General features: G+C 52.6%; 3 protein-coding genes across 3 annotated transcripts; 1 reads left to right on the top strand and 2 right to left on the bottom strand.

Moving 5' to 3' along the window:
* Window positions 1-458: 458 nt before the first annotated feature.
* Window positions 459-2,713, bottom strand: BO66DRAFT_30707 (uncharacterized protein). The gene has a single exon (XM_025643253.1). The coding sequence runs from the start codon at window positions 2,522-2,524 to the stop codon at window positions 587-589; it is 1,938 nt and encodes a 645-aa protein (XP_025506109.1). The 5' UTR covers window positions 2,525-2,713; the 3' UTR covers window positions 459-586.
* Window positions 2,714-3,973: 1,260 nt separating this feature from the next.
* erg13 (hydroxymethylglutaryl-CoA synthase) lies at window positions 3,974-6,079 on the bottom strand. Its single transcript, XM_025646907.1, has 3 exons — window positions 5,649-6,079; window positions 4,502-5,580; window positions 3,974-4,443 (listed from the first exon to the last, which is right to left on the bottom strand). Exons 1-3 carry the CDS (start codon window positions 5,809-5,811, stop codon window positions 4,306-4,308), a joined length of 1,380 nt encoding a protein of 459 aa, XP_025506108.1. The 5' UTR covers window positions 5,812-6,079; the 3' UTR covers window positions 3,974-4,305.
* A 3,063-nt stretch (window positions 6,080-9,142) lies between these two features.
* BO66DRAFT_344965 (M28 family metallopeptidase) lies at window positions 9,143-12,518 on the top strand. The gene is made up of 2 exons (XM_025644536.1): window positions 9,143-11,779; window positions 11,833-12,518. Exons 1-2 carry the CDS (start codon window positions 9,320-9,322, stop codon window positions 12,016-12,018), a joined length of 2,646 nt encoding a protein of 881 aa, XP_025506107.1. The 5' UTR covers window positions 9,143-9,319; the 3' UTR covers window positions 12,019-12,518.
* Window positions 12,519-12,805: the final 287 nt, after the last annotated feature.

The following is a 12,805-nucleotide window of genomic DNA, read 5'->3' as shown; positions in this document are numbered from 1 at the left end:
TCGGTGGTCGTTGGGGTATTTCTCTGGTTGGGGTAGTCTGGCACCCGGTGGTGGGTGGTATTTGAGAGTGATGGTGGGTTGGTAAGTGGATTGTATTCGATTGCGATGGGTTAGTATTCAGGGACATGAATTTGATTTTAGTTGAGAGATGTAATTTGAAGACAATTGTTGAATAAAGGTTGATCTGTGCCGTAAGACATGCAGAGTGGTGGTGGTTATCAATGGCAACCTTGAATGATAGATAAGTTAGGGCTGGCCTGCTTCCCCCGGGTACTCGATCCCAAGGTCCCCTTGTCCTTGCGCTGCATGGCTGCATTGCTGAGCGACCCATCTTCACCCATGTCGCGGCGTGGTGTCATTGCGGCGATCATGGGGACCTTGCAGACGTATACTGCCTCAAAATGCAAATTTGATCTGCTCCTATGCTTTTGGTGTAGCTCTTCCATTTATGCAAACGAATTCATCACCATAGCTCTTCCATTTATGAATAGAGCTAGTCATTATCAATCAATATGCAAAAACTGGTATCATACCAATCCAATACATTACTTCAAAACATTATTAGCTCTTCGGTCGCACCGGACCACTATTTATGCCACTTCTTCGTCTTAGGCTCTGCAGTCATCGCCCGCGAACGAGGCACCCCCCCTCCCTCGCGTCGATGCCACGCATCTTGCGGCCAAACCCAGCCCCGCACGCGCTTTGCGTCCCGCCGCTCGCCGATCTGGGGCTCAGGAATCCATTTGTCCTTCCCATCGGGCAGAACCCGCTGCCGCGTTAACGCCCCCGGCCCGCCCACGTTGAGATGCGCCGACGGCTGCGACGGCAGGGGCACCGACTTCGAGAGCATGAGCAGAAAGTACAGCGCCATGCTCGCGGTCATCGGCCCGTCGAGCTCATCGGGCGACATATCGTAGTTCCCCAACACCGGGGACTGGCTGGCCAAGGAGCTGTCGCTGGACGGGGCCGGGGAGTGCGGGTACGTGCATCGGTCCATATGGTAGTCCGTCTCACGCGACTGGCTAGCGGCCAGCTTGGTAGGGATAGGCGCAGACAGCTCCAAATACCCAAAGTACGGCACATCGTCGCCCTCGTCGCAGCCGGCTCGGACGCAGACGAGCTCGATCTCGGTCAGGATGAAGCCGTACCGGCACGAATGCTCCCGCATGCACCGCTGCAGATGCGCCAGGCCGTTCAGATACTCCACCCGGCGGTGCGGCGCTTCGTTGCGCATCCCCGTGTTCCACCGATCAAAGGTCTTCACGATCCCCACAAGTCGCCCGCGCGGGAGGCCGGAGCTGGTCCGTTCGGTGTCGGAGGCGTAGTTGGCAAGGAAATGCGGACCGCCGTAGTTTTTGTTGCCCGATACCCGCGGGATCGGAGCATCGTACAGCGTCAGATGCTCTGGGCCCTGCGATACCGCCAGCGCCGCGTTCACGCGAGGAGCGTAGATGTCTCTTAGCACATTGATCAAGCCGGCCTCTGAGTCGGGAGACAAGTGCGAGCTGGGCAGGACGTTCACCGGCGTGAATTGTGAGGGGATCGCTGTTTTGAGAAGCTTCGAGAGTCCATCCACTTGGTTGATGGTTTCCAGGGAGAACGACGACCAGCTGCGCAGGTTGCGAATATCCCACCAGAAGTAGTCGTGCAGCCCTCGTGTCGGGATCACGCTCACATTCCGAACGAGATTTACCGCCTGAGTGGGCGCCGTAAGGTAGGAAAGTAGCGTGGTCGATTCCTCTTCCATCTGGTGAAAAGATCCAACGGGCGAGCATTGAGCACTTGACGTTCGCGTGCAGCTGTAGGGTGACCCTGGCAGCATCAACGGCATCGGGACCTGAGCGGGCGGCCAGGTTCGAAGATGAGTTGGCTCAGCGGGTGAATGCTCAGCATAGGCTGGATACACTACGATATTCGGGGTGACTGGCGTGATGGGCGCGGTGAGTGTACCCTGAGGCTGGACAGAGCACCTGGTCACTTGCCGGTAGATTGAAGACTCATACCGGCCCACTTTCGCTTCATCGATGATAGATGTGGATACCGATCGAGAGTGGCCGCCAACGGCCTTGCGCTTGTACGATGGCGTCAGACTCACGGGCGATGACAGAGCTGGGCCGTGAGGTGTCTTGTACATCGGTGGGACCGAAGCAGGCGAAGACAATCCGAGATATTCCGACGCCGTAGCCCACTGGCTAGACCGTGAGGTGGGGATTGTTGGTAGAGCACTTGGAGGGTTGCGTGTGTTGGAGAGAACACGACCCTGACGGGGCGGTCCATTGGTAGATGTTGGCTCAATCACTACATCCTGCGGCCTGATCTTGGGTAGCAGGGCAGGACCGTGATGATGCCGCGGAGGTGAGCTGATGATAGGACTCGTCGCTACAGTGACAGCTGACCATGGTGATGAACTATTAGAGTATAGAGAAGAGTCGGATGCGTGGCGGCTATGGCTCGCGCCGATAGATCCTTGCAACTGCATCGCAGGAGGGGTAGAAGGCCGATAGTAAGACAGTTCGTGAGACATGATAATGGGCCTAGGGTGATCGAAGGTTCGATATGTGCAAGAAACTCGTCGAATGTATTATCAAGGAAGGACCAGCTTCCAAGTCTGTAACGAAGAGAAGCTTGCTGAAAGCTAAGCAAAAATAGAAGTAGTGTAAGTGATCAAGGAGATGCCGACGTATGCTAAGATTGACTCATGGTCTTCATGAACGCTCACACTGGTCATGGCGCATTTGGATGGAGACGGCCTCGACATTAAATGCTCTTTGCTCTGCTACCCCTAAGCAGCATCTTGTTCCAAAAAAAGGAACAGCATGGCCCGAACCGGCTGCAGATGAGATGAAACATGGGGAGATCTCCATCTTGACGCCAGGCCAGCAGTCAGTCCATCGGTCTAGGGCATGATGGCACGAAGATCGGTCCAGGGACTGCCGACATCTGCTGGAGGGAAGCGCGATGCCAACGGTCCTAGGGCGAGTGGGCGTGTTTCATCCGGCAGTCGCGCGTCAAAGTGTTGCTATATTTTGCATCTTCGTCTCTTCTCCAGATCTGAACCAGAGTGTCGGTTATCGGTGCAGATTTTAGGTCGTCAAGGTCTAAAAAAAGACCTAAATTCGGCAGCGATTTCGTTTCATCTATTCTGGGTAATTGCACCTAAGTTGATCGATGTAGTTCGCGAGAGCGTCACGCCTGGTTCGTCGAGGTCAGTGGGCGGCAAGAGGGTGTTTATGGGCACAACCAGTTGACCTGGACCAGTATGCCTTCATGGCGCATAGAGGGAGAGTGACTGCAAGGTTAGGCGCCGAGGGGTCTGTGGAACCACAGCCATTTCAACGCGCATTGGCTGTTACTAAGCACGGTCTTCAGTATCAAGCAACAGGCGGCATGACTTTAACAGCAGGTTCATCCTAAGAATACACCCGGGGAAAAGCAGGAAGGAAAGTACCTGGGAATATATGAGGGTCATGCAAGATGTCGCAGTAGGCGCCGGCCAATGTTGACCTCGGCGCCAGGCGGCCTCAGTGGTTATTCCCTCACGAAAACCTGCAAGGAAGCGTGAAGTTGCCTGCGATTGAGCAAATCATGTCAGATCAAGATGTAAATTAGTGAGAATATCTGCTATCCCGTCAGATGTGCAGACAGAGTCAAATCGCATGAAGATTGCAGAAGAATGAAGAATGAGGAAGAAAGGCCAAGCAGCGGCGAACGAGGATCAAGCAACCCGGCGGGAAGTAAAACCACTAGGTTGCTCTCGGTTGACCACCACAGAGTACACTCATTGAGTATGACAGCGTTTTCCAACTTGGTCATTGGATTCATCACACGGTTCTGGAGATCTTGAGGAAGCTGGCTGAGCGTCTGACTGAGGCGGCTTTCTTTGGCCAGATAAGCACGTGACTTGACTTATCTTGACTGTCATCGACGGGACAAAACAAACACCTGCATACTTATACAAACACCGGGATAAAGCTTCGGATTGAATAAATCTTTGATTATCTAAGATAAGAGCAAGGCCCCGAATCTCGTGGGCCGCCTTATGTAAAATGCATCCCAGCACCCGTCTGGGGAGTCTGAAATCGGCCTCCATCCGAAGGCAACAAATAAACAATATGTAGAGAAACATTAATGCGCCATAACATTTGGCATGGGAATCAAACCGAGAACCCGTCAACCTCGAATCCTTCTCAATCGAATCAATGGCTGGGGGACGGCAGGCAAACAAAATCATCATGCATGCTGGAGGGAATCTAGAAAGTCGTCTAAAGAACTGATCATGTCCAAAGAAGCACAGCTAGTCGTCATTTAGGCCTTGACCTCGTACTTGCGGCGGAACATGTCGTCCACCTCAGTCAGGTAGTAAGTGCCCGGGAAGAGGGTCTCCGTGTTGCCGGAGGGCTTGAAGTTCTTCTTCAAGTGAGCGTGCTTGCGGAGATCGCACATCTATTCCAGCACAATTAGCATTCTGCAACGAAAGATCAGCGGCTCGATGGCTCCTTACCTCGACATAGGACTGGGGAGGAAGAACAACGCGGCTGTTGAGACGGTTGATCAAGTCGAGCTTCTCAACAATGGTCGAGACATCACCGACAACCTTGGCGCTGAGCATGGAACTGGCGAGACCACTGCCGTAGGAGAAGATACCAATGCGCTTGGGCTGGCTAGGGTCGAACTGGACGTAGGACAGTAGACTGGCCAGACCGGCCCAGACGGTACCAGTGTACATGTTACCGCAGAGAGTGGCAACCTCAATGGCGGGCTTGACACGCTCAGCAAAGCGCTTCTTGGTCAGAGCCATGAAGGTCTTCTCAACGTTCTTGTCGGTGAGAGACTTCTCGTAATCCAGATCACGCAGCTCAGGGGCGACCTCGGCGAAAGCCGGGTGGGTGGGGTTGGCGAGGAAGTCGTTGTAAAGCATACGGCCGTAGGACTTCTGGACCAGCTTGCAGGTAGGAGCGTGGTAGGCGAAGTAGTCGAAGCGGTCCAGACCGGTCTTGGACTCGTCAGACACGCCGTTGGTGCCGTTCTGAGCCTTCTCCTTGAGAACCTTCTCGCGGGCGTTGAAAGCCTTGTAGCAAGCATCCACGGCCTCGGTGTAGCAGCGAAGAGAGAAGTGACCGTCCACGACAGGGTACTCGCTGGTCAGGTCGGGCTTGTAGAAATCGTAGGCGTGAGTGACATAGGAGGCACGCAGAGCGGTGTCGAGCACAATGGGGGCGTCGGGACCGATCAACATAGCAACACAGCCAGCACCACCAGTGGGGCGGGCAGCACCCTCAGCGTAGAGAGCAATATCACCACAGACAACCACGGCATCTCTGCCATCCCAGGCGGAGGACTCGATCCAGTTGAGACTGTTCAGCACGGCGTTGGTGCCACCATAGCAGGCGTTAACGTTGTCGACACCCTCGACGTTGGTGTTACCGTGGGGAGCCAAGAGCTGCATCAAGACCGACTTGACGGACTTGGACTTGTCCAGAAGGGTCTCAGTGCCAACCTCGAGGCGGCCAATGGAGTTGGGGTCGACGTTGTATTTGCGGAGGAGCGAGGAGAAGGTGGTCAAGCAGATGGAGTAAATATCTTTGTGTGGAGAGAAGCACAATCAGCACTGAGTTCCGGAAAATTTCAACAACTCAACAGAAGCATACCTTCACGGTCATCGCAGAAGCTCATCTTAGTCTGGCCCAGACCAATGGTGTATTTGCCTTCGCTAACGCCATCGAACTTCTCGAGCTCGGCCTGGTCAACACACTGACGGGGGAAGTAGACCTCAATGGCCTTGATACCGATGTTCTGAGGACGAGCAGCCATGGTGAAATAGGGGAGAAGGGAAAGTGGGATGGTGGGGAAAAGTGAAGGTTAATTAGGAGGATTAATGGAATAAGTCCAAGGAGGAAGGAACTTTTTGAAGTGTTCAACAAAAAATCACAGAGAAAGAAAAGAAGAAGGGATGAGAGGATGGAGGATGCAAGTGAGAATGAGAGAGAAAATTCTAAGTAAAGAAGAAGAGAAAGAAAGAGGGGGAGAGTCGGTATATAAGTTGTAGGAGTGCAAGCTGGCTGGTACGTACAGAGTGTATCTACAGTGGGGGGTTGGTGGACTACGAAGACTGTTAACTACACAGTAAATACTAGCACGTCCCGGGAGTGCATCCCAACTATTTTTTTTTATTTTCTTTTCTTTTCTTTTTTTTTTTGCCCCCGTTCCTTGACCACTTTAGTAGGCTAACAAAACTAGCCTGCAGGGGGTGGGGCTTGCCGACAGCCCCTGATTGCTGGTTGGCGGCTTGGTGGCCTGAGGCTGGCCCGAGTCCAGTCTGATTCCTTCTTTTCCTTTTCTTTGCACCACCACCACATGTTGTGCTGCTGCTGCTGCTGCTGCTGCCCGGTTCCGAATCTACTCATCCTCAACCGCAACGTGGGACCTATAACTATAAATCCTACTCCCACACTGTTGTTATATTATATCGAAGATGATCAAAACTCACCATCCTCCTATTCAACCCCCTCCCATTTCTGCCTGTGCCATCTAAGATAACGCGGATGAGACAATTTTCTCGGAATGTGCTCCAACAGTCAGATCCACCTCCTAATTTCCACACTGGTTCATCTGAAGGTGTCCAGGATCTGGTATACGCCGTACTCTTCATCCTATCTCCCGATGCGGATGGATGCGAACTGTTTCGATCCAACCACAGCCGGACTCCCCCTCAGCGCATTATTACACAAACTGCCTTGCCCTTGCTTTTAGTCTGATCGACTTGTGTTTGTTATGGAAAGGATCCGTAGCTGAGATTGAATGAGTTTACTTGACCCCGTTCCGTCTCCGTTCCCTGGGTGCTTCCTTTTCACCGACACTTACGGAGGTAAATCGCGGTATATTCGGTCCACCACAACAATACAACTTAAAAAGGAATCTCCTGCACGTCACCTTGCGAACTGACACCACGTAGTCGCTGAAACTGACAACAAATCAATCCTGTCACTGCAGTAGCTTTATATGAGCTATCAGACTGCGGGACCAGATTCTATTCCACAATTGTTGGTGTTTTCCTGTGGTAATCCTCGATTGCCCTCGGGTGCACATGGTACGGTACAGGAGCATCTCCTAGCATTGTTTGGGTGGTGACGATAGTGGCCTACACCTATTGTTCTCACGGACAATATAGAAACACTCCCGAGGCCTTTAATCCGACACACAAAATTATCTTCTCCCGCTTGTGTGTCTGGACGCATGGTGGGGGTAATCGGTCATTGATCCACCTTGTCCTCTCTTCTAACCACCCCAGTCCCTGCTGTCTTTCGGGTGACTCGGACTTGTGATACGAAGGGCTGAATACCTGTCGAACCTCAACAAGGGAAAGGTGTTCTGGACGTCACCATGGTCTGCATTTCTACGTCGGGACTACCCAGCCGGGGGGGGGGGGGGGGCCATGCCTAGATACAGTATGTCAGCTTACAACATCGATAGCGACAGCGACAGCGACAGCGTCAAGGTTCCAAGCACCACCAAACCAGATGCTGGATTTGAATCCTCATGCCTAATAATATCCACCCGAGGCCGGAGGGTGTGTAGGTCACCAGAGGGATTGGGGCCTGGCAGAATAATCAATCTTATCTTGTGGATCTGGCCGGTGGGATCTGTATAGGACGCTCCATTCTTGCCGAGATCGCTCTTTGCCCAACCCTCCAATTTGGCAACTTCCCAGACAGGATCTCCTGGTGGGTTCGGATTTCCAAGGAGCGAGATGGAACGATTCTGTCTACCTTCTTTGCCCGCTCGCCACCTCGGGTTTTACCTTTCAAAGAATTTTTTTCTCTGAAGCCAGGCAAAAAGGTCAATGAAAGTTGGTGATAGGCGTGGCTGCCGTTGCCCCTCTTGTTTGACATCCCACCTTCCAATTGTGTCTGTTATATGCCCAGAAGAATCCTTGTAGTAATGAGGGTCCACTTGCTGCGCAAGTCCTCGCCATGGCCTCCAATCTTGTTCCCACATCCAGTGAAATTGTCAAGGTCGGAATCATTCCGGGTCACGACGGCAGATCCTGACTATACTATCGGAGACGAATTTGAAAATAATGCAGTGTAAGACATTGAATGGTCTGTCTAACCCGAGGGAGATTAGATCGACATTTGTCTCCGATTTAATGTACACATGTAGGTGCTCGAATGCTTTCTTCGAACCTCGAAGTAATAATAAAGGATGATTTCGGCCACATTCAGGCGCACTAGAAACATTGTAAGCGAATCTTTTTGAGTGAATTGTAAGGCCGTATTTAGGCCTCGCATTCGATAACTACATTTTCCCTCCTAAATTGTTGCCCAGTCTATAATCCTAGCACGCCTGCGAGCATTGCTAGCATTTTCTTACTAATCTAGGGACAGCCATCTTTCTATCCCGCGATGGGCAACGGCGGTAACGTGGCTGGTATGTACATAACAGTACAAGTCAGATACCAAACATATTTGCCGTGATGATGCTGACAAGGGACACTTTCATGGCGTATGGGATGTGTATTCAGACCTCCGTAATGACAACGCCTACAATACTTGCGGACCTGTCGTTGAATTCTCATCGTCATGCACAAAAAGATTCTGTTGTTCATGACGCAGTATCATCATCCATCATCATCGTTGTCACCATTGAGACTAATTACTACGTCCATCAGCATAACCGTTGACAATGTCGATCCTCGACTCAGTGTGTGTGTGTGTGCCCTGACGATCCGGTCGGGAGAAGTCTGATCTAGGAACCCAGAAGAAGGGCCACCGAGGGAACTCTTCTGCCTAAGGAGAGGAGAGCCGAGCCGGAGCCAACTGAACAACTGAGTGAATGGACTGCGCCACGCGTTAGTTATCCCGTAAGCCTCTCTCTCTCTCAGCTGTCTCTCTGAGCGGCTTGATCCGGGGAAGACCAAATCGAACTCAAACTAATCATCTGTCCTCCACCTAACCATAACCATCAATCACCTCCCTATCGATCGATCCAGGTCGCAACTGCCCCATTATCGGGCTTCTTTCATTCTTTTCCTCAAGCCCGGTTGCACTGCTGACCATTCTGGATGCCATTAATCGCATTCTAGAATCCCTGAACCACCGGCTTCCCCCCCCCCGTCCCTTTCCACCTTACCCTTTCCCCATCCATCGTTTCGGGGGGAACTCCCCTTGCCAATCATTTTCTAAGCTCGCCATTCGGGGAGCATGTTTGCGCTTGTATCCTTTGCCTCATTCAGATCATGATCCCACTGATTCTCCGCTGATTTCTGTATCTGTGATACTATCTACGTCGCACGGCTCCCGGGAGCTCCATACCTCCCGCCATGGGTAACGATCAGAAGTTCGACTACGAATCCCTGCCGATTCCTACCTACGAGGAGGCCATTGGTGCCCGTCCTGGCTCTTCCCGGTCCCATCTCGATTCGTCCGACGAAGCAGGCGACAATGCTGAACGACAAGGCCTTCTTCACCGGAGTGGTCCGGATACCACTCCGCGGGCGGAGGCCCGACCTCGTGGCTATCAGCCTCCCACCGTCGAGTCTGCCCGCAATAGTATCGATGACCTCGACTCGACCGGCTCGAGATCGGAACGAGGGTCCATGGAAGAGTTGCGACGGGAACTCGATCAGATGGACGTAGAAGATGGCCCGCAGTCATCCTCTCGCCGCTCACAGTTGCGGTCGCGATTCTCGAAGCGCTTCAACAACTTGACTCGCTCCCTCTCCTCCTTCAATCTACCATTTCGCCGCTTCCTCCCTACGTTTCGGTTCACGATACGTCTCGACGATGCTCGTGCAGGGCTGAAGAACAATGCGTGCATGATATTACTACGTCTTTTCGGAGTTTTCCTGGTGGTCACCGTGGTTTATATCTTCTTCATATCGGACATCTTCAACATGAATACTCGATTTATCATGGGACAGTCATACAGTGCCGCGTCCGTGGAGAACTTTGTTCAGGGACATATCAACGAGACCAATATCGCCGAGAATCTGAAAAAGCTGACCGCCTACCCTCATATGGCCGGTACGGAAGGTAGTTATGTGCTTGCAGAATGGGTGGAATCGGAATTCAAAAAGGCGGCGTTCGACGAGGTTGAAATGGAGGAATTCCAGGTGTACTTGAACTACCCTACTACCGACGGCAGACGGGTGGCTATTGTGGACCCTCCTCAATTGGCCTGGGAGGCAGCGCTGGAGGAGAAAGAAGAGCAAACGTTGGTTTTCCACGGACATTCAAAATCTGGGAACGTCACGGGCCACCTTGTCTACGCCAATTTCGGCTCTCGCAAGGATTTCCACTACCTAGCAGAGCAAGGCATCGACGTGAATGGATCCATAGCGCTGGTCCGCTATGGAGGCACGGAGTCTGATCGTGCTCTCAAAGTCAAGGCCGCCGAACTTGCTGGCGCGGTAGGCTGCATCATTTATTCGGATCCGGCGCAGGATGGCTTTGTCCAGGGTCCTGCCTACCCCGAGGGACGTTATATGCCGGCCGATGGAACACAACGTGGGGCAGTCAGTCTGATGTCGTGGGTCGTCGGAGATGTCCTCTCGCCCGGGTTTGCCTCTACGCCCGATGAAAAGAAGAGGCTCAAACCAGAGGAAAGCCCGGGGCTGACGAATATCCCCAGCATTCCGCTTGCCTGGCGCGACGCCCAGAGGCTTCTTCAAGTCCTGGATGGCCATGGTGCGCAAGTGCCAGAAAAGTGGGTTGGCGGCGTCCCGGAGGTGAAACAGTGGTGGACGGGAGCCAAGTCCTCGCCAACCGTCAATCTCATGAACCTCCAAGACGAGGTGGAAAGACAGCCCATCTACAACGTGGTTGGCAGGATAATTGGCTTGGAACAACCGGAGAAGAAGATCATAATTGGCAATCACCGTGACTCATGGTGTCTCGGAAGCGCCGACCCTGGCAGCGGTACCGCAGTGTTCCTGGAGCTGGTTCGGGTCTTCGGGGAACTTCTCACCTTCGGCTGGCGTCCTTTGCGCACTATCGAATTCATCAGCTGGGATGCCGAAGAATATAATCTCGTCGGCTCGACAGAGCATGTGGAGAAAGAATTGAAGGCGCTCAAGGAGAACGCTTACGCCTACATCAACGTCGACGTGGGAGTTAGCGGTCACGAATTCGAGGCCGCTGGGTGTCCCCTCTTTGAGCGGGTCGTCACGCAGATCCTTGGCCGCATCGCAGATCCCATCAGTAATGAAACCCTGAAGGATTTGTGGCAGAAGAACAAGAAGAGACTGGGTCCGCTGGGAGCCGGGAGCGATTATGTGGCTTTCCAGGATATCGCTGGAACCTCCAGCGTGGACTTTGGCTTCGCTGGCGAACCGTTCCCTTACCACAGCTGCTACGAGAATTATGACTGGATGACGAAATTTGTCGATCCCGAGTTTCAGTACCACAAGATCCTTGGTCAATTTTGGGGTCTTCTGATTCTTCAGATCGCAGACAGCCCAATCCTGCCCTATGACCTCGAAGGCTATGCGAATCACGTGGGTGGTTATGTCAGCGACTTGGAGCAGTATGCCAAGTCGAAGAGTGTTCCCATCGCCGAAGCAGCATCGGAGGCCACGGTCACCTTCAAACCTCTATATGAGGCGGCCGTGAAGTTCAAGGCCGACGCGGAGCACTTCCAGCAATGGGGTCAGATCTGGCACGATGCTGTCTGGGGCGCTGGCGGATTCGAGAACAACGTGATGGCTGTGCAGCGGCTGTCGTACAACGCGCGGATGGCTCATTTTGAGACTAATCTCTTGGACGACCGACCAGATGGCGGAGTAAGTCGTCCCTTTCTGCTGAATTCGATCTCAAAACTGACTGAGTTTGCTAGGTACCGAACCGCACGCAATTCAAACACGTGATCTTCGGGCCTGAATTATGGTCTGGCTACGATCCGACCCTTTTCCCCGCCATTCGAGACAGTATCGACGCGGGCAACTGGACTCTTACTCAGGAGTGGATTGATCGAGTCTCAGACATCATCTCCAGCGCGAGTAATAGCCTTGTTCACGACTGATACTCTGGGTCCACATCTCGTCTATAATCATTCCACTTCCTATAGAAAATACCCCTCCCTCTTGTTTTTCTGTCTGTCTCAGCTGCGGTGGCCACCAAGCAGCACCACATCACACCTGTTATATATATGTTCACCTTTCACACCACCAGCTCCACTGCACAGTCTTCCTTTTTGTTTTGTCAATGTTCCATTCTGTGTGTATCATTTGCGCCGCATCCTGAGAGAATCTGGCCTCACAAATAACCCCCTCCCCGCATCCCGCCCGTAGATAGACCACCACACATCATTCACTTGGAGGAACATGAACATGATGGCATGTTCTTCGAAGTGCTTCTTTCTTTCTGTTCCCTTCTTGACAACCATATCTCCTGGCCTCTTATCTCTCTGTACCTATCTTCTCAATCTATACGGTGTTCCTTACTGTTTCCTGCATTTCATTTGATTCTGATAACCTTTCGCGAGGTACTGCTCCGCATTATGGGTGGCTGTCTCGAACTAAGGGTCGGATGTATAGATCTTATTCATCTTGCGCAAATGCACCATCTACCTCCCGCCCCCGCCGCTTTGCTTTCTTGTTGATGCGGAAAGGTTTCATCGCAGCCATAACTCAGCAAGAACCATGAACCCATCTGCAGCCAGCCAGTGCACCCCTGTCCCTCCTAAGGCTGTTCAAAGACCTTGACTAAACCTGACAAAACCGTCGACCCTCCAAGGTTCTCAACCCCCCATGCGCTAGATAGATCCCAAGCACCACCACCTCTACCCAGCACGCCTAGCTTACTTCCCT

Source organism: Aspergillus aculeatinus (assembly GCF_003184765.1).
Source record: "Aspergillus aculeatinus CBS 121060 unplaced genomic scaffold BO66scaffold_12, whole genome shotgun sequence".
Classification (NCBI taxonomy): Eukaryota; Fungi; Ascomycota; class Eurotiomycetes; order Eurotiales; family Aspergillaceae; genus Aspergillus; species Aspergillus aculeatinus.
Note: the sequence above shows the minus strand (reverse complement) of the source record. Positions and strands in the feature narration are given on the sequence as shown.